General features: G+C 37.4%; 1 protein-coding gene across 1 annotated transcript in view; it reads left to right on the top strand.

Annotated features, from left to right (window-relative positions):
• The window catches only part of TNKS (tankyrase), a 155,141-nt gene that overhangs the window by 127,318 nt on the left and 5,870 nt on the right, over nucleotides 1-21,953 (top strand). Inside the window, exons 18-26 of the mRNA XM_043454621.1 lie at nucleotides 1,489-1,677; nucleotides 3,312-3,549; nucleotides 4,595-4,677; nucleotides 11,252-11,372; nucleotides 12,773-12,870; nucleotides 14,416-14,490; nucleotides 15,170-15,275; nucleotides 15,869-16,055; nucleotides 17,841-17,997. Coding sequence (XP_043310556.1) covers nucleotides 1,489-1,677; nucleotides 3,312-3,549; nucleotides 4,595-4,677; nucleotides 11,252-11,372; nucleotides 12,773-12,870; nucleotides 14,416-14,490; nucleotides 15,170-15,275; nucleotides 15,869-16,055; nucleotides 17,841-17,997 — 1,254 coding nt within the window. The remainder of the gene's footprint in view (nucleotides 1-1,488; nucleotides 1,678-3,311; nucleotides 3,550-4,594; nucleotides 4,678-11,251; nucleotides 11,373-12,772; nucleotides 12,871-14,415; nucleotides 14,491-15,169; nucleotides 15,276-15,868; nucleotides 16,056-17,840; nucleotides 17,998-21,953) is intronic.

The following is a 21,953-nucleotide window of genomic DNA, read 5'->3' on the forward strand; positions in this document are numbered from 1 at the left end:
CTGTAACCATACTGGGAAGAAGCTTGAAATTACTCTATGCTTTTGGATTAATTGAATAAAAATAGCTATTCTTTTCAACATATATCCTTTGAATAAGGGAAATAAATTACTGGGGTTTAAGTGATTTTGATAGTACTACAGATGTTACCTCTTTCTATCTTTTGTATTAGAATCAATTTCATAATTATGCCATATCATTCATAATCCCCAGAAGGTCCGAAACATGGTCTGTTTTCAGAAGCCCTGGTCTGATTATGCTCTGTTGCTGTTGTTTTTATATTGTCAGAGCAAGTATGGAAGCTTTCTTAGATGTTTCTGATTTGTATTTGCCTAATAAATTTTCTTGTGTTTTCTGAAATCACTTTTCCTAAAATTAGAAAATATTTGTATTGTATGAAAAAAAATTTAATACTTCCTCAGAAGAAGTACCTATTCCTTTTGAAGTGAGTGTCTTTAAGAGAGCAAAGAAAATATTTTAAGAAATTTTTAAGGAAAATTTGAAGAAGCCTGCCCTAAATCCCAATACTCCTGTCTTTTCTTTCCTCATCTCTATCCATTCTCATGAAAGTCAGCCTCAGATAGGTATTCAGCAAATGTCTGATTGGTGGGCAAGTGCATTAGAGCGAATAAGTGAATAAATAAATGACCCTCCCATCTGTGCTCTGACCTTTTGTGTCAAACCATTTACAGAACACCATTACTTAGATATTTTACTTTAGAAACCACATACCTCGAGTGAACCTTCCTTAAAGTTTCCTTCCTACTTAAACTTCTGCTACTCAATTTCTGCTAATGCTTCCCTCTACCTTTTTGTAAATCTTCTAGACTACATTAAAAAAACAAAAGACAGTCATCTTTGAATTCTTTTTCCTCTTTCTTCCTCTGTAGTTAATTTGTCTTCCTAAAACCCAATTTTTTTCTTCAAAATTTCTCACATTTAGCTCTTCCTTGTGTCCTTCTCTAGCCCTCACAGTTCAGTCTCTGATCACCGCCTGCCCAGGTTACTAATGTGTGTGCTGCTGCTGACATTTTCTCTACCCCCGAGTCACTTTGGGCATGACAGACTAATTTTTGTAGAATGTTGCTTTGTTACATTACATTACTTCCCCAAAGGCTGAAGAAAGAAGATTGAGAATCTTTGAGATGAGTGTTTTCATAAACAGATCAGATTGCAGTGGGTTAGAGATTTTAAGATAGGTCTGAATATGCGATAGGGCTGAATAAAAAAAATTTTAAAGCTCCCATGAAGAATTACAGAGTAGCAGAATAAATACAAAATTGATATTTTGGAGGAAGCAAGAAAAGATGAAGTCCAAAATACAGATGGAAGGGTGCGATGAATATTCTTTTTTTATAAAAGAAACTTCTGTGAAGGATGAGAATAGAGATGTAGGGGCAATGAAATGTTAAATAAAAACAAGTGTACCTGAAGGAGCTTTACCAGATAATCTCCTTGTTACCCCTTGGCATCCTTTTGTTTTCCTTCAGCATGTGGACATCGCGGCATTATTGATAAAATACAACACGTGCGTAAATGCAACAGACAAGTGGGCGTTTACTCCTCTTCACGAAGCAGCCCAAAAAGGCAGGACGCAGCTTTGTGCCCTACTCCTAGCGCATGGTGCAGATCCAACTATGAAGAACCAGGAAGGCCAGACCCCTTTAGACCTGGCAACAGTAAGTCCTCACTTCAGAATATTTAGAATTGCTTTCTATAATTCCAGGGATGACAGTAAATTCCAGGGTTTATTAGCAGGTTTGCTTTAGTGGTGCATATTATCCCTTAGGAGAAGAACAAGTTTCCTTCCTTCTGGAAACTTGAGAATTTTTTAAGTTCTCGTTGTTCTTGTTGCTTCAGTTTAAAACTATTAAAACAAGCAGTAAGTTACATTTTTTGACCATACTTGGAGGGAAAACATGAATCATAGGAAAACTTGTGTATAGATTGTATTCTCAAAGAATTACATTTAGTAAGCTATCTTATCACCTTCTACATTTCACACAGTATGCTAGAGCATTTGGTGTTTATGGTAATTTACCTGAGGGGATGAGATGATCAAAGAAAAATGATCTTCTAAGCAGTATATCATTCTTCTGAAAATGGAAAAGTAAACTGATATATTATAGAAATATTTTCAAAATTAAATTTTCAAGATTAAATGTGTTATTTAACTACGGAATTAAACACAGTACAGAAACATCTTTCCTAAACTTTCTGGAAATCAGGGAGTTACTGTATGGTCACGTAATTTAGAATTTTTTAACCAAAAATACTTCTCTAAGCCACATTCTGGTTTATACATCTATTACTGAGGATTAAACAATTTCAAAACATGTAGCTTAACCAAAACCAAGTGAGTGACTTACTACGATGACTTATAATTTCTCAGAGTTGTGTACATTGCCTGGGCTCAGCTGGGCAGTCCAGCTATTTGTACAACGCCTTTAGCTGGGAGCTCAGCTGAGGCTGCAGCATCCAGGATGGCTTTAAATCCTGCAGTACCTCTCTGTGCGTAGTATCTCAAACTCAGTGATCTAGTCCAAACTTCTTTAGAGCATGGGAGGACGATTTCTAAGAGAAAAAAGTAGAAACCACCAGTCCTTTTAAAGCCTGACTCAAAAGCTTCAGAGCACCACTTCCTTTGCATTCTAATTGTCACAGCAACTCACAAGCAACCCAAATTGAAAGGAAGGGATATAGGTGCCACCTCTTGATGGGAGGAAGGGTACAAGAAAGTGCTCTTTTTTAGAAGAAAGATGTTTTTAACTCTTCATATCTTTGTTAGTTTATATGTCCTTTGAATACATGGGTAATCAGTATGAACAACTGTGTGCATACTTTTCATTTAGTGTTAAAAAATGTGTTTCTGGGAATCAATATAGTTCACATTCTTGGATTCTTTTCACAGTTAACTTTTTTCTGTGTGTGCTGTGGTGAAAACACTCAAGATATACTCTCAGCAAATTTCAAGAATATAGTACAGCATTATTAACTGTCATCACAGGCTGCACGTTAGATCCTCAAAAAATGAAATATTTTGAAAAATATTTTGAAATACCTTGGAAAAAATTTGATACTATTTTTTTTAGTATCAAATTGTTTCTACAGTTCTACCTACTGAAACTACTGGGACTCTTTGGAGCTGTCGATCGGAGAAGGAAAGAAGAAGGAATTGTCAAAAACTAGTAGGGAATAATGGAGCATCCATGAAAGAAAAAGATTCACTCTACATTTGGTCCTTAGTGAGAAACTTATTTTAAGATGTAATATTTTGTGTGTGTGTGTTTTATTTTATCTATTTGTTTTTTAGGCAGATGACATCAGAGCTTTGCTGATAGATGCCATGCCCCCAGAGGCCTTACCTACCTGTTTCAAACCTCAGGCTACTGTCGTGAGTGCCTCTCTGATCTCACCAGCATCCACCCCCTCCTGCCTGTCTGCCGCTAGCAGCATAGACAACCTCACCGGCCCCTTAGCAGAACTGGCAGTAGGAGGAGCATCCAACACCGGGGATGGCGCGGCGGGCGCTGAAAGGAAGGAAGGAGAAGGCAAGTACACCACTGAATGCCCGTTTGGTTTTGGTGTTCTAAATAAACAGATTCCCTTTTTTCTATTGGTAGTTATTGAACACCTCACTTAAAGACATCCTGTGTATGAGTTTTCACGTACACAACAGTTCATAAGAAACATGTCTTCATAAACTCCCACTGTTCGAGGCACCAGAACCAGACAGCTACGGCCCCTGCCCTTATGGATCTTACCCTCTCTTCCCCATGCTCTGCTCTCCAGGTACCTGAAACTTTGCAACACACACTTTATTTTATCAGTTGTTGCTCTGCTGTCTGGATACCTGAAACTTTGCAACACACACTTTATTTCATCAGTTGTTGACTCTACTGAAAAGTGTCCTCATTTGATTTCTCCTATGCTCAACTCACAGCAGGAAAGTCTAAACAAGTGTATTCCTTTCTTTGTATGGCCCTCCTGCCTGTCTGCCATGAGTTTCCCTGCCGTGAATAATACATTTGGAGAACTAAGGGCCAGGGCTTATGCCTTCCTCCAGCTTCCCCAAGAGGGGAAATCTTAGCAATTATATGAAATAAGATGTTTTCTTTAAAAAAAAAAAAATGCATTCGTAGAATAAATTCCTTGACATCTACATTGTTACTACTTATGTATATCCCGATACATCCTATTCCAACTATAGTGTCTTACTGAACTACTGAGTGAGTCTTGTTACTGAAATTATATCAGAAAAATGAAGAGAGATTATTTAGAAATGAAAACTGAAACAATAGCTGAAAAATTTAGATTTTTTAATTCCACTGTTCAATATTTCACTAAATCATTATGCTTTAAAATATTAATATAAATACTATTGGCAAGATAAACTCTGCTTTTACTTCCCCATAAAATTCAGAGCTAACATGAAGTGTCTGAATTAAATGTATGTAATTTGGATCATTTTATGCTGTGTGAAAGCAGCTACATAACCAAGGGTGTGTTAGAGAGCCATGGCTTTAAATAAATACTGAAACTTCCTTTAGATTGATATACTTCTTTCTGAAAAACTTTAACATGTGTCTGTTTTAGTTGCGGGTCTTGACATGAATATTAGCCAGTTCCTAAAAAGCCTTGGTCTTGAACACCTGCGGGACATCTTTGAAACAGAACAGGTAAGCTCTCATATAATGTCCAGGCTTTTCAGTTAAATACTAGGAGTTATTAATTGCCAGTTATTCTTTCTTTTTTGCTTCTTAACAACTCTTTTAAAACTCAAAACGGATTTCCAAAGAAGCTAGGGAAATCTACTATTTATGCTTCTTTCCAAAATTGTCCAACAGATGGTGAGAGTCTTTAACGTTATGTTGTTGTATCTTTATAAGCAGTCTGGCTCAATATGTTGTATTACACGTCAAAATGTAGGCCATGAAAGCACCTCAAAAGAATGTTTTCAAAATCTTCCCTCGTCTTGTTCCCAAAAAGTTTATTAGTCTTTTATTCACCTCATTTTATTACTAATGTGACTAGATTCACTTAAAACTAGTAAGAAATTTTTATGGTAACTGATTAGCAAAATTGTCACGAAGTAGTTGTCCATTAAACTAGAAAGCAAAATAATTCCTAGGCAAGTATACCTTTAAAAATTGCTCCTTTATGAAGTTTCCACTATCTAGCTAGAGACTAAAATATGTTGAACCAGAACTTGACCATTTGCTTAAAGACTTAGCCTATTTTCAGATAGATCCGAAATGCCTGTAAAGATCTTAGTATGAAGTCATCATTAGGGTGTTTATGAATTAAGATCCTTCTGTTTATCAGTCTGTTTTTATATGGAATAATGAGTTTTTAACTTATCACTATGTGATTTTATTACCATTAAATATCAAGTAATAAATTCCTGAGTTTGACTTGGGTATTATCAATATACATACAATCTTAGAATGGGAAAAATTTTTTAGAGATCAGTAAGTCTTCTCCCAGGTACAGGAATTACCCTTTTTATATCCATGTGGAACAATATCTTGTTACAATTTGGACAGGTATAATAAAATGCTTCTAATCTAAAATACACCCACATCTGCTCCATGTTTAATCTGTTAATATTCTGTTTATCTTTACCCTGTTTTGCACAGAAATCTCACCCCTTTCTGAATATTAGACGAGCATTAGCATTAGACTAGCATTTCATACAGCCACCTTGCCATATTTCCACAGACCTGTGGCTTAAACAACAGAACTGTATTCCTTCACAGTTCTGGAGGCCTGAAGTTCAAAACCAGGATGTCAGCAGGGCTTCAGTCCCTACAGAGGGTCTAGGGGAGAATCTGCTGCATGCCTCCACTAGCTGCTAGGCCCCTTCAGCTTCTGGCCACATTCTTTCCATTTTTGTTTCCGTCTTCACCCTGCCTTCTCTGTGTCTGTCATCTCTTCTTTGTGTCTTTTTTAAGGATGCTTGCACTGAATTTAAGCCCTCCCCATCTAGTCGGAGATGATCTCCTTATCTCAAGATCCTTGACTGAATTTACATCTGCAAAGATGTAAAAAAAATTTTCCAAGTAAGGTTCTTCTCAAGTTCTGGGGCTTAGAACTTGGACATATCTTTTTGAGGGTCACCATTCAGCTTGCTACAACATACTATAGCCCTTCTTACATTTCTAAGACCTACTCAACTTATCATGGATTTATCCTTCTAATCAACTACCCACCCCTCCAAAGTTTCTCCTAATTTAGCGTAATAAATTTATCTTCTTTTTTAGTTATTCTTTTTGTGGATATAGTGTCCAAATTCTTTAGTGCTCTCTGACCCATTCTGATTTCTTTGTAGGCACATAGTTTAGAGTTAATTTAAAGTCCAGATCTTTTTCATATCAATGATGAAAGACTTTTTATGTCAAGATTTTCTAATGTCTTGCATTTTAGCTAATTTCTTCATACTATATATTGTAGTTGATCTTTAATCCTCTTAATGATCAAAACAGTTGGGTAGAAGTAGCACTGGACTAAAAAAAGACCTTCATTCTGATTAAGGCATTTAACCTATCACTTGCCTTGCCGGTAAAATATAATAATACTTTAAAAAGTCCAGATAATTAAAATTCCCAGCCTTGTACTGCTATGCTAGTTTTTAAAACATGCTTTAATGAAACAATGGTTGTATTTTCTGTCTGGTGGTGAGGGTTTTATAAATGCTATAATAATTACCTTTGCCTTTAAGCTTCACCTGCCATTGATTCACCTCTGGCTTGGAGATTTCTTATGGGAATATCCTACACTGTAAGACTCTTCTTCCTGTATCCTTTCTCTGAAGGTATTAAAGCTGTTTTAAAAGCAGTATCCTCTGCCACAGCCATATTCTGACCATTTCCCTTCTTCCCACGTCATATCCACAATAACTGTGAAATTTCACATAGCTTTGCTTAATAAAAACAAAGACCCACATTCAAGCAAATCATTCCAGTTAGCCATTTTTCAAAAGAGTTCAGCCTCTACTGTTTTAGTCAGTTTGCATCATAATTTTTTTTACTTTATATATTCTCTTTTATAGTAGTGGTACCCTGTGGCATACTTATCTCATTTTCTTGTTTTTAATAGTTTAATCTTACAGTTGGTCCTTTTGACAGCTTACCGTAGTTTCATCGGTTTCATTGTTATTTTTTCATTGCACTTTTGTTCTGAGTAAATGGTTCCATTGATTTTCCTTTTGCCAGAGTAAGTTCTGTATCCTCTTTTTTAATCAATATGTTGATGCTTCCATTTAACGTGTATTACCTAGCCTAATTCCTTCCCTGCAGACAAATAATATTACCATTCTCTGTATAGAATTGTGTGCGACTGTCTTCTTGCCCAGAGTTCAAGCAATCAAAAGTTTTATTTGACTGCAATTGTTTCTTGACTAGCCTTTAGTTCTAGAGTAATAAGTTCCGTAACCCTTTCCATAACTTATCCAGAGGACTTTCTGCCATTAGCATTCTGCATCAGTCCAGGAGAACGTGATGAGGTCAAGGTGTTCATGAGTGAGGGAAAGTGTCAGGGTGTGTGTGCGTTGTACCCATTTAGTTCTTGTCTATCACTGACCTTGAGCCAGTTATTCTGTTTGACACATAATCAATTATTACTTCTATTCTGATATTTCTCTCCCAGTGGAGTGGGGAAGAAAGATCATTTATTTCTCCTCCTTCAGAGCATCATCACCCCACCTCTCACCTTCACAGTTGTTCTCTCAGAAGTCTCTTAGCTGCCTGTTTGTCATGTATGTTTTGCCGAGTTCTGTATTAAGTAATACACACCTGTGTCCTTTGTAGTTAAGTGTCGTACCTGTGTCACTCGGGCCCTTCCTCTGTAACCTGGCTTCTTGGCTATGATACTTTTTCTGTGGGAAGGGCTGCTTGATTTACATTGCAATTCCTGGAACAAATCCTGCGACTTGTGAACATATTTATGGTCCACGTATACATATGAAAAGTGACCTTATCAATTTTTATTTCAGAATCTAAAGACAAAGGCATGGACTCAGTAAATTCATTATGAACATGATTGCAAAGTTAATTCTAATATCTGTTACTGTAGCCTGCAGCCTCGCAATGTAAAAGAAAGGCCTTTTTCATTAAAACCCCAGTGTTTCTCCCTCTACTCCAGAGAAAATAAATAAATCTTAGAAACAAGAGGCAGCCCTTCTTAAAGTAACACTCTCGAAGTGAAATTTGCTTTATATGCAAGATGATTTTAGTGATACATGGGTGATCTTTATGTTATAATTTGGTTTTAATGTATGCTGAGTATAAATAACTGGCCCAACAAACTTGTAATTTCCCAGATGTAACTAAGTTTTTTTTTTTAAAGTGAGTTAAAGATAATTTTCAGAAAAATATTTCTAGCGGTATAAAAGCTTTGAATCTTGGAGAAACATGTCTAAAATTCAACTTCCAGATATTTCCAATTCTTTTATTATTAATACAGTAATATCATATTCCCTCATCATCAGAATTTGGAATAGTCTTTACTCCCAAGCCTTGCTTTTCCTCCACCATTTCTATGACCAGGCCCTGGCATCTCTCCCTTTGAAGTTGCTCTCCAGTTCAGCCCTTCCAGTCTCCTCCACCCCATCGTCGTCGTCTTGTTCGCAGTCACTTTCCCTTCCAGATCTGCCCCTCGTACCACTGTCCTCCTGAAATACAGTTTTGTGTTGCTCTGCTGAAAAGGTGTCCTTGGACATTTTGGACACTTATCTTCACTTGATGTGTAAAACCCATAAAGACCTGCTCTTAGCTTGCTGCTCTGTCCATCACTTTTTTTGTTCCTGTATATACATTATACACTAACCATTTTGAACTTTATCATTAATACCAGAGTCTCTCAAATATTTTATATTCACTTGGTTTTCATTTTGTACATGGTGTTCCCTTTGTGGTAAACACCCTTCCCTTCTTCCTTTAAGTCTTCCTCCTCAGCTGAATATTACCTTCTTTTAAGAACCTTTCCTGACCCCCTTCCTGTTCCTTTCTAAGTTCCCAGTCCCACTTATAACCGCAACACAGTAACCTTCCTGAGAGTTCCCATCCGACTCCTCCAAAACATTTACCAACCTTTACCAAATATTTGTGTTTACTTTTTATCTCCTTGGTAGAAGAACTATCATGACCTGTAGTGTTAGTGTTCTGTTTGTTCCTTGGCCCCACTGTTTTACTACCAACTGGGGCCAGCTATTTACCTTTCTGAGCTGTAATGGATCATTTTAGAATTAAATGAAATGTTTAATAGTCACTTTTTGGGAAATACCTGGCATATGGAAGGTACTCATTAAATACATTATGTATGAATGAATGAACAAGTGAACATAAATGTAAATTCAATAGCTAGTTATTTAAGGTTTTCCAGTCCCTAGTTTCAATAAATATAAGGACAAATTGAGTACCATGTAACTCAAAGCAGTTAAATTTAATGTTTAATTATTTTAACTCTCTAGTTATCCCTTTTAAGACAAATAAGCAAAGGGAAAGACAAGTATTTCAGCTTTTCTGTATACTATTTTTATAACTTCACTGAGCCTGAATTTCTTCATAAAGACAGTAATAGTATATCATGGGTCATTATGAGGATGAAATGAGGTACTCATTTCACGATTGGAATCGCATAATGAACAAATGTATCAAACGTTCTCCATTTCTTCTCTGAAACCTAATACTATGTTTTGTTGGCCTGGTTTCTGCTTCTTTCAGACATACACTATACATATCAATTCAGAAAGGCTAAAAGACTCTTTAAATTGAAGCTGCCACATAGATATAAGATCCTGTTTTTATGTCAACATGATCTGAAGTTTAGAAGAAAAAAGTGGAATATCAATAATGTAGTAAACATGGTTTCCAAATTATATTAAAATCACATCTAGCTAAAAATGTAAACACTCCTATTATGTTGTAAACTATGCTGTCTCAAAGATGTACATTTCAAAACTGTGGTTTTTTAGAAGCTTTGCCGAAAACTTCCTTTGGGTGATTGGAAGTGAATTGCCCATTTTGTGCAATGGAGAGATTATTTCTTAAATGGCCACTTAGGAGAAATATAGCAAATTATTTCCAGAGAGTGAATGATGTATGCTTTTTGCTCTGAGAAGATCAGACTCATTATATAATATTTCATTCTGACAGTAAAAATCATCAGAGTTCCAGACCTAATTTGTTAGTTTTTTAAAATGTTATGTGCACGTATAAAGGTAGAGAAAGCCATGAATAAAAATTTCTTGAGTTGAAAAAGAGTGTTTATCAAAGGATTTCTCGGTTTCCCAAGGAAAAAGAAAATCAGAAGCTAATCTTGTGAAGTAGTATCTGGATTGTCACAGGACCAGCTTCTTCTGAGCTGAAAATTCAGGAGATGCGACTGTTGGAGATTTCACTCTGTGCATTCAGAGCACCGCCATTGGGTGGCGGTAGAGTCGCAGTTACTTTTAGTAAACAAAGAACGGAATAGAGATCTTAGATCTTGCATTGTAGAAGCAAACCACCTCCATTTACAGGGATTAAATCACCAAAACTTAAAAAAAAAAAAAAAAAAAAGACCAAAACTTTTAAAGCACTGTTTTGAACAAAATAAAATGTATGTTAGACTTCAGATATTGTTAGATGGCTTCTAAGCTCTTACAAATTCTACCTACTCTCTTCTCCAAAATGGAATTCTTTATATAGTTTCTATATAAGATGGCTTGTAATCTAACTAAATACTTGTGATATAAATCTTGCTGCTTTCTAAGGCAGCCTCTTCCATGCTTGAATACTTCTTAGCACTAGGAAGTTCTATCTTATCTTTATATAAATCCCACTTCCCTAAAGCTTCATCTGTTTCATTGTGCTGAGCCCCTCTTTCCCCTACTATTCATCTTTGCCACCTTCTGGATATTGAGATCTGGTATTTCCCCCATTTTCAAGCTGCTGGTTGTCTCCTTGAGGCAAGGAAAATGTGGTAGAATGAAATAATCAAAAGGAAAAATGGCAATGATCATTTCATATTTCCATAGCATTGTTTCTCCCATTTACTGTCTCCATCGACTGAAAACAAATCAAGGAGTATTTCAAGTGAGCAAAAAACTGGTAAGTTTATGAAGGCAACTTTAAGAAGATTTAAGTTCATGCTGATAAAGGAGACAATTTTCTTAATTTGACTGGATACTGGAACATTGAAGACAAATGGAAGAGTTTTCATCATCTAAAGAACTGTTAAAGATTTAGCAATTAATTTTGTTTCATTTTTTAGATTACGCTAGATGTGTTGGCTGATATGGGTCATGAAGAGTTGAAAGAAATAGGCATCAATGCATACGGACACCGCCATAAATTAATCAAGGGAGTGGAAAGACTCTTAGGTGGACAACAAGGTAAGCTATTGAAAAATAAAGAGGTTTCAGAAATTAGTGATAAAGTGTCTGTGAAGTGAAAGTCGCTCATTTCATGTCCAACTCTTTGCAACCCCATGGACTCTGCAGTCCATGGAATTCTCCAGGCCAGAATACTGGAGTGGGTAGCTGTTCCCTTCTCCAGGGTAGCTTCCCAACATGGGGATCGAACCCAGGTCTCCTGCATTGCAGGCAGATTCTTTACCAGCTGAGCCACCAGGGAATCCCGGTATAAGTGTCCCGCCTGGCATTTAATCAGGTGGCCTGACCCCAGAGCTCATGCACTCAGCTTGGCGTCTCCTGCCTGTCTGTCTCCATCATTGGTGTCACTCTCCCTCTAGTCATTTAGGCTAAAAATCAGTCACTCTTTCCTCTCCCCCATAACACCGCATCCTAAATATCCCTGGAATCTGCACTTCGGTCCTTTCCCACTGCTGCCACCCAATCCACGCCACTATCGTCTCTCTCCTGGACTGACACAACCACCTTTCAGCTTACCTCCAACAGTCACCTTTGCGGCCTCCCGCCCCCACCCGGCTCCCCAAACCTTCCTTAGATGATAACCAGAAGACTCTTCAGAGTGACTGTATGATCGTATCATTCTGGTGCTTGAAATCCTTCGATAGAGTACTGTTGGTTTTACGATAAAACGTTCCTAACATGACTGTTCAGAATCTGACCTTTCTGTCTCACCTTGTGTCCTTTTCACTCCTTCACAACTATCAGCGCAGTCTTTTTCTGTTGCACTTTGCTGTTAACACGCCTTTCTTTTTCTTTTTTGGTATGCTTCCATGTTTATCATTTCTCTGTTTGTTAGAAGTGCTTTCACTATAGAAAAGCAAAGAGAGAGGAAAGAAACAACTTGAATTATTCTGCAGAGACAGTAAAATTGTAAGACTGACATGAAAGTAAATGTTAGCAGGTATTGATCTTGAGTCTTGCTTATTTAGCTATAGTAACTCAACAAGAATAATGAAATTAACAAGAATAATGTATTTTAAATGTGACCATTTCAAGCTCTCACAGATGATAATTCTTTTAGAGGATAATTCTTACATTTTAGACCTGACTGCATTTAATTACGGTGTGTTCTCTTTTGGATCAGAATCATGTATGTTCATGATTGAGTTCAACAAATAATTGTTGAGTCTGTTGCGGGTATAGGGAACTGTAAGAACAGAACAAATTGAACCGCAAACACATCTCCATTATTTTTTTCTTGTCTTTGGATGTATTTGTTTAATATAACCTTATATATTGGGTTCAAGTTGCAAATAGCTTAGACTTGTTCCAGAATGTCCATTATTTATGAGAGTTTTCCATAAAATAGAGCCTGGATAGTGTAGACCTTTGTTTAATATGTTAATTTTTCTTCCCTGCAGGCACCAATCCTTATTTGACTTTTCACTGTGTTAATCAGGGAACTATTTTGCTGGATCTTGCTCCAGAAGATAAAGAATATCAGTCAGTAGAAGAGGAGGTAATGTACATCAAAATTTTTCATTATCTTTTCCTGAAATCCCTGCTCACACCTCTTTTTCCAAGAGAGGTAAACTTGTCTTACATTGACTGATGGTCTGTTGCCTGTTTATTACCGTGTCTCCCTTAGCCATTGTGGTGGCATGTTGCCAACATTAACACAGGGCTACACATGTTGCTTTCACAGCAGAACCCCTAGGGTTTCCAGTGGGTGGGCCACATGTACCTTTTTACTCTGGAGACTTTCCTGAAACTCGTAGAAGTAAAGACCCTACAGAACTATTTTCTCATACTGTTAAAATGCTACCTAAAAATAATATGGAGTGAGAATCTTGCGTCATAAATAATAAACATCGTCTAATCTTTATTTTCATGAAAGTTCTAAAATGTGGTTATAAAATAATATGTGTGCTTAGGAAACCTGCCTCATAACTCCAGTCAGCTTTCATTTCTACAGTCAATTATTTTAAAGCGCCAGAGTAAGACTTTGTATGAACCTCCTGGTAGATGTGATGCCACAGAGATGCCCTCTCTCCTGATGGCTTATGCCTCACTTAGCTTATACATCATAAAGTGCCTAATGGCATTATCATAATAAATAAGGTTCCTAACTAATTCCACCTTTTGCAGAGAAAGGCATGCCTACATTTATTTTGTTTTCTACCTCTTAAGTAGTGCTGATATTATTCCCATCCCAGGGTCTCAGGACCCTTACCCCAGGGTAGCATTTCACCTCGTACTTAGTTTATCAGGAAAGCATCCTGTTTTCTCCTGTCTTACCGGGTAATCATTCTCCTTGTAGTAAGTAAATTCTGATTATAAGGTCAAAAATGTAGTGACTCACTTCACAGAGGGAGTGGTGAGATAGAGAATCAACTCTGAGTCAGTTCTCTGAGAAACTCAGGTATTTAAAACATCTTAATTTTCAAACTATCATAATCCTTAATTTGGAGAGTAGGGGAAGGGTAAGTAGTGTTCAGAAGAGTTATTCCACTTACTCACTTACACGTTATACCCAGCTTCCCCGGTCTGTGCAGATATTCTTTGGGATCCCAGAGCAAAGAGACGACATGGACTTTTTCACCTAAGGGACAAAGATTTATGGATTTTTATAAATTCTTTGTGTTTACTTTTAGCACTAGTGCAATGGGGTATTAGTTCAACCCCATTCAGCTAGTTAATGGGGTATTAAGAGTTTTAGTTTGAATTAATCACAATGTTGTTTCTCCTCGATAACATAAAATAGTAATGTGGATGACTTACCGTGGTATTTTACCCCATGGTGTTTGCAGAAAAAACTTTCAAAGCTTTTATTAAAAAATAAAGTGCAAAAGTTTGATATTTATGTCTATTTTCTCACCAGAAATACTGATTCACTAAACTTGTTGACTCATTTATAGTGAACTCCTGATTACTTACAGTGCTGAGTCTTAGACTCATTAGCGAAACAATACAATAGAATTAAAATGTTGAAAACAACAGGAGGAATGTCTTCAGAATTCCACACTGGCCTGTTTTCGGAAAGTTATTTTGTTTTGTTCTATAGATGCAAAGTACAATTCGAGAACACCGAGATGGTGGTAATGCTGGTGGCATCTTCAACAGATACAATGTCATTCGAGTAAGTTTTGAGCATTTCGGGGTGAAAATTGGATTGCACAGCTTGCCTGACTGTCAGATATAAGCTAGATCAGCTGACATTCATGAGACAAGTATGGTGATAAGACTCCCAGCTCACGCACAAATTTGGACTGTAATTTCTGTTTTCACTATTTCAAAGTAGTATTAAAGGCCTCGATTTTTAATCTGATTGAGTCAGTGATTATATCAGAATGCATATATCTCTTAATCTCAATATTTTAATTCATAACATGAAATAAATGACTGCCATATGCTTTTTTCAAAGGGGTGTCATAAAGATGAATAAAATCTGTTGATAAATGGTTTAACCCTTTGGGTTAATAGAGCTATTGACATTACACCAGTGCATATCAGAATTACCTGGGGAGCTTTCTGAAAGTACAGATTTACAGGCCCCTACAACCTGAAGTCCTCAGGAGATTCTGAGGTATAGCCAGGTCGGGTGTAGATAACAAACAAAAAGTGTAACTGAAAATTGTCACTAAAAACAGAGTATTAACTGAATTATAGTGACCTGGCAACTATATCATTTTTAAATAATGCTTTAAGCAAACAAAAATTGAACCTCCCTAAAGAAAAACATACTTTTTATTTTAAATTATAAACTGCCAGTTAACATGCATTTCACTGATTCGTTTCTTTCTTCCTCATCTTTAAAGATTCAAAAAGTTGTGAACAAGAAGTTGAGAGAACGGTTCTGTCACAGACAGAAGGAAGTGTCTGAGGAGAATCACAACCACCACAATGAACGCATGTTGTTTCATGGTGAGCACCCGCTGGTCATTAGCTCTGAGTGTTTGCAAACTCCAGGAAGGTGAAAAGCCTGTGGTATTGACTGTATTCGTGTTGTGTTAAAAATGGTTTTTATTTATTTATCTTTTTTCATTACATGTTGGTACCAGCTTTCTAAAGCATTACATGAATGGGCTTTCCAAGGCATTTACAATGAAAATAATTTATCTGAAATTGTCTCAGAGTTTACCTTGCATGCTGGCCATCTAGATGGTGGAACGCTATTCTTGTTGTAGTTCAGCATAATTGTTTTAGTTTACTGAATGACCTGTTTTTGCTTAAAGCAATACTTGGTGTAAAATAGTCTGTATTTTCAAAGTTATGTTGTACTTTGCTATCTAAAATCCCATGTCATCTGCAAAATCCATATAAGGTCCTTGCTGGACAACAACTATGAGTCCCTGGTAAAATTCTAGTACATGATAGTAATTTCTGTATTGTAGACCATCCTACAGAGTAAACTTTTCATGTAAGCATTATTAGTGTTACTCTGCCAAGTGCAAATAGTATGCAGCTAATAGAGATTCTAGAAAGTGCTCAAAACTGATCTGTCTTTATATTTTTAGGTTCTCCTTTCATTAATGCCATTATTCATAAAGGGTTTGATGAGCGACATGCATATATAGGAGGAATGTTTGGTGCTGGGATTTATTTTGCTGAAAACTCTTCTAAAAGCAACCAGTATGTTTATGGAATAGGAGGAGGAACAGGCTGTCCCACACACAAAGACCGGTCATGTTATATATGTCACAGGTGAGCATCATTCCTTCTGTGTAAGGGTTGCTATCCTCAGGTCATGGACCAGATGAGTTTCTCAGGCTCTGCAGAAGTCACAGGTCATTCTCACTCTTACTCGTAACAAATCAGACCATCCTGGGGGTTAGATAGGAACAGCTGGTCAGCCCCTGCTCTAATCAGAGCCATGACGGCAGAGTCAACAGCAGTTGTGGTAAAAACCAAGTGTCTGTCTGGGGAAAGCCAGGCATAGGTTACAGCGAAGCTCCCTCCGTCTTGACTTTCTCCCGGGGCTCCACTCTCCTTATTTCAGATTCAGGACAAGACTGAGAATTATTTCTGGAGAACAAGGAACCTCTAGCACTAATCACATTTGAACTAGAGCACATAACTTCTCTAAACAAGTAGAATCTTTCATTTGCTCCTGGTCAGCGTTTGCCCCACAGGGTATTGGTGTCCCACACTGGGCCACTGCATCTGCAGGCCACGCACAGGCACAAGGCAAGCTGGTGAACAGACCTGAGCCAGCTAGGCAGGGCCTGCATCTTCTCCTGTCTCCATAGCAACAAGGATGCCCTGGGGCAGGAGGCAGAAGGCAGGAAGCGAGGGCTGTCAGGTCACACTTTGTGTGACATATGGACACTGGGTATCGCCATGGCAGTGGGCCCAGCAGGCTGAGCGGGCAGAGGCCTATGACCCTGTAGTGCCACCACGGTCTCAAACAGCTTCCTTCTAATGCGAGTCCAGACCTTTTCCTCTGGGGCCTACAAGAGGATGCAGTTGATGCCAAGCCAACATCACCAGTAGCATCACACTAAAAAAGCCAGCCCAGGCAGGATTCAATTAAACTGGGTCTAGCACAGTTTTGATTCACAGTAATACTTGTTTAGTCATAATGCACAGATCATACTTCATTACTTTACTTAAAAACTACTTGATTGAATAACAACTATTTACAGTTAACAGTAGGACCAAATCTTATAGCTTAGTTAAGATGTCTATTAATATGTTCAAGTATTTATTAAGGGTTTGCAGACTTTTATTTCAAAGGGCCACAGTGGTAAATATTTTAGGCTTTGCAGGCTGTAGGATCCCTGTCACAATGACTCAGCTCTGTGCTGGTACAAAAGCGGCTACAGACAGCCTGTAATGAATGTCTGTGTTCCAATAAAGTTTTATTTACAAAAACAGGTGGTAGCCTAGATTTGGCCTATCGTTTGCCAGTGCCTAGTTTATTTAATACACTCTTTCCAGTCAATCTTTCTTTCCCTCCATAATATTTAACAACTGCCTCAATTCACGTTTCACTCAGGTAGTGAACATTCTGGCCATATATTGAAGCTAAATGTTTTTATATATAGTCCACTTTTATTATTATTCTTTATCTCCTCTCAGACTTTACGTCTTCATAATGAGTAAACCTAACTTTAATTTCAGACGCTGCTGCCATCTGTTTATTTTCTTCACTTTCCTCCTATCCGTCCACACTCATTCTTCCAGAATGCAGTTTCACCAGTGTTTGTCTTTTTCCACTAGTCAAAACTTGCCAGGTGTTATCTGTGATTGATTTCTAAACCATACCAAAACCACTTTAAACTTAAAGTGGAACTATTGAACCTGCTAACTGCTTATAGTAAATCAGTATTTTAAATCTCATCCTATTCCTACTCATAAAATTAAAAATGACATTTAAATTAGCTTGCCTTACGTTAACTATGTTTTTAAAAAATCAATAAACCTACCAGTTACACCATTCTAAGATTTAAAGCTTCCTTCCAAGTATTGCTTTGCTTTTTTCTTCAGGCAAATGCTTTTCTGTAGAGTGACCCTTGGCAAGTCGTTTCTGCAGTTCAGCACCATGAAAATGGCCCACGCCCCCCCAGGCCATCACTCTGTCATTGGGAGGCCAAGTGTGAATGGGCTGGCCTATGCCGAATACGTCATCTACAGAGGAGAGCAGGTATGGTGCTCGTGAAATAAGCGAGACCCGGCTACTGTAAACAGTTGATTAAAAATGCGAAGACCACATAAGAATTAAAGAAAACATTTAAATGTAATAATGTAAATATGAATTTAGTTGAATTTCAAATGGATTGAAAAGGAGAAAAAGCAGATTAACTATATACACGAAAACAATGTTTTATTATATGCCAACAGTCTTGGGCCTGGTTAGGTGTGGAATAGGGCGAAGAATTGCAAACAAATCCTGGATTTCATTTAGATCTATTGATTGTGGGCAAAGATTTGAAACTCTTTCAGGTGTATTCTGGGATTAAGCAAATGAGTAAATGTGTTGATGTGTTGATTTTGGGAACTGGGTTCTCACTGTGGAAGAAGAGACGTAAATATGGAATGAGGGAAGGTAACAGTGGCTCTAGGGAAGGGCAGACATTGGAGGTATTGATAGGAATGAATGGTTTCTAGTAAATACGTGTTGTTTGTACACATGTAAGTATATGTATGTATAGGTTTATGAACAAGAGATATGTGTAGGTGTGTGTATATATATATATATATATATATATATGGGTACATATGTGCATGTATTTCTTTAGCACTGTCTGCTGAAAGCCAAAAAAAACCAGTAGCAATGAGGACTCCTCAAGCCCAAATCTTGGCCTGTAATACCATGCCCCATAGAAGGATCTTTGAAGAAACAGCTAATTCCAGGGTTGGAGCAGATTAGGAACTTGTTACACCAGAAAGTAATGAAGTCCTCGAAAACAGTGATGGGAGCATGTCACAGGGAAACAAAGTCAGCTCAGAGTGGCTCCCACTGGCCAAATCTGAGATAATTTGAACATCAAAATAAGTATAGTAATAAATTTTACACCATTGGAAAGAATAGGAATTTATGATTCCATACTGATAACAAAGGAAGGAAGAGAGGGCGGGCAGAAGGAAGCTTTCAGGTTAAATGAAACCCCAGAGACAGGACAGCTAACTGCAGATTCTCCCCCCAAAGTAGATCTGGTACTAGAAGAGAAAGGACGTTATTAGATCCACAGATAAAATTGAAATATAAATGGTAGGTTAAAAAACATATTATGTCAGTATAAAATTTATATGTGAGAATATCCCTATTATTAGGAAGTAAGTGCTGGCGTATTTAGGGATAAAGAACCGTAACGAGGCATATCACTTCCTCTGAAATGACTCCGGGAGAAGCATGTCTGAATCTCTGTGTGTCTGTCTAGTATACAGAGAAGGAGGGGGAAGTCCACATGATAAAGCAAGTAGGGTAAATAAAACCTTAACAGTGTTTGGATGTAGGTAAAGGGTCGGACACGACTGAGAGACTGAACTTAGAACTTAGAAAGGGCATACAGGTATATTAGGTACTAGTTTAATTTTTGCAACTTAATGTGCCAGTTTGCAGTTGTTTACAAATAAAGAGCTTTTAAACTACCAAAGAATACTTTTGTCAGATTTTTCTTTTTAAATCAGAAATGCCCAACTTCTAGAAAAAATATTTTCACTTTGACTCAGTAATTCTACCTTCAGAAATTTGTTTCAGATAAAATCAGTGACGGTCACATCCCAAAAAAGCGCCTAGAAGGATGTTCAGGTTGCTGTCTCAATTATCATAATGAAAATTTTAAACAAGCTAAATATTTAGCAAAAAGGGAATGGTGAAATGAATGTTAGTGTATTTGTGTGCCTGTGATTTAAAAATACGTCTACATGGTATTTGCTAAACACAGAATCAGCCAAAACATAAGAGCAATTATCTGGGTATTAAGATTATAGATGATTACAGTTTTCTCTACCGAACACTTTTCCAGATCTTGTAAGTTAGCTATGGGAAATAGAATTTCATTCACATTTGGGTGGAAAGAAATAAGAGATACAAATAATAGGTTTACACGTCTAGTATTTGCTGATCTTTTAACCATTTCCCAAGTACTTTGACTTGATAACTTGTTGAAATTCTCTTGCTAGAAGAATTTAAAGAATGATGTGGTCCACATCATATTTGAAAGAAAAAAAAAATACCTTGAAAATGTAAGTTCTTTTGATTCAGGGGAGCACACCTGTGCTTCCATATGCAGGTAACACATGGACAGTGTTAATTACAATGTCTACTAGTTGAGTCGTTGCCCATGAGCAGTTTCTCCTGACTTTTGGTAGTTTTCCTTTGCCAACTTTTCTTTCATTCCCCTTAGTTATACCTTATATCATATTTCACCTTTAGTAGCAACATTTTTAAGACCATGTAAATGTTTTATTCAGAGGGTTGATCTGAGGAGCATTATTTATTATTGGTGGGATTGTTTCTTTAGAATTGAAAAGATATATTTAAAATTAACTGCACTGTACTTGAAAGAAAAATAGTTCCGATTTTATATAGTTCCAGTATATGACTGGACTTAAAATATCAGGAATATTTTTGTATTTTGTACTTTAAGCTTCACATTAATTAGACATAGAGGAAGTATTCTCTGGTCATTGGCAGCTACAGAGATGTGGCCTGTTTTACTGAAGTGATATGAACAGTGCAGAGCAACTTAACCTGGAGAACGGAACAGAACGATTTGTAGAATGATTTTCAAACATACAGAATTGTTCAAGGGAACATGATGCTTCTTCATCTCAGTGGAGAATAAACTAAAAGCACTTGAGTTTAAACTGTAGCATTGAGGATCTGAGTTAAGAAGAATTTCCTGAAAGTGAAAGTCACTCAGTCGTGTCCAACTCTTTGCGACCCCATGAACTATAAAGTCCATGGAATTCTCCAGGCCAGAATACTGGAGTGGGTAGCCTTTCCCTTCTCCAGGGGATCTTCCCAACCCAGGGATTGAACCCAGTGTCTCCCACATTGCAGGCGGATTCTTTACCAACTGAGCCACAAGGGAAGCCCAAGAATACTGGAGTGTGTAGCCTATCTCTTCTCCAGCGGATCTCCTAGAGCCAGGAATCAAACTGGGGTCTCCTGCATTGTAGGGGGATTCTTTACCAACTGAGCTATCAGAGAATTTGGCTACTAAAAGTGGTTGTTGAATCTTTTCTTCTAAGTACTTAAAAAAATATGCTCTATGCTCTTAGAACCAGCTTGGGTTTAGAGTAAGACTTGACAGGAAATAATGTTTGTTGGTCTATCCTGGGCGCTTCTGGTCCTGAAGTTTAGTTAATTCCCTTGCCTTAAAGCCTACTTCTGGACTTTGAAATGATTAATTCCTGTCTCAGACTATGTGCTTAGTCACTCAGTTGTGTCCAACTCTTTGCGACTGCATGAACTATATAGCCTGCCAGGCCCCTCTGTCCATGGGATTTTCCCAGCAAGAACACTGGAGTGGGTTGCCATTATACACAGAAGCAATTCAGTAGCCTAATGAGTAGGAACCAGAAGCACTCAGAATGGTATGAATGATTAAATCATTCATACTATTAGAATCTGCCTAAATTTTACATGTGTTGGGAATCTAAAATACCATACTACCAAATTCAAACACTTGCGTTACTGATTCCTTTGCTTAAGCAACTTTTCTACAAGCAAAAGGATGTATCACACAAAGGATCATAAAAGACAGGGGTAGAGGCTCATCTTCAGAGCCATTCCATTCCCTTTCCTGTCATAGTTGCCTTTCACTAGTCAACTTGTCAAAATTACCTCCAAACTGTTGCCTCTAGGTTACTGGTGACCCTGCACACCTCGCCTTTCCCCCTCCTCACTCATTGGGTTACCTCATCATCTATGATTAACTTGAAATCAGTTCAGTGAATTATTCTGTCATTGAACAGACTTTTCTTGAAAATGCTATGTGACAGCAATCCACAAGGTGACGTGAGAAAGATTTTTCTTTGCCTTAGTTTTCTGGTTTATGGCACGTGACTCTCTAGGGAGGCATAAATGTAGTGTGATGAATTTACAGTATTCAGAGGTGAAATAACATGATAGCAATTCTAGGATTACAG

This window comes from Cervus canadensis, chromosome 31 (assembly GCF_019320065.1).
Source record: "Cervus canadensis isolate Bull #8, Minnesota chromosome 31, ASM1932006v1, whole genome shotgun sequence".
NCBI classification, from domain to species: domain Eukaryota; kingdom Metazoa; phylum Chordata; class Mammalia; order Artiodactyla; family Cervidae; genus Cervus; species Cervus canadensis.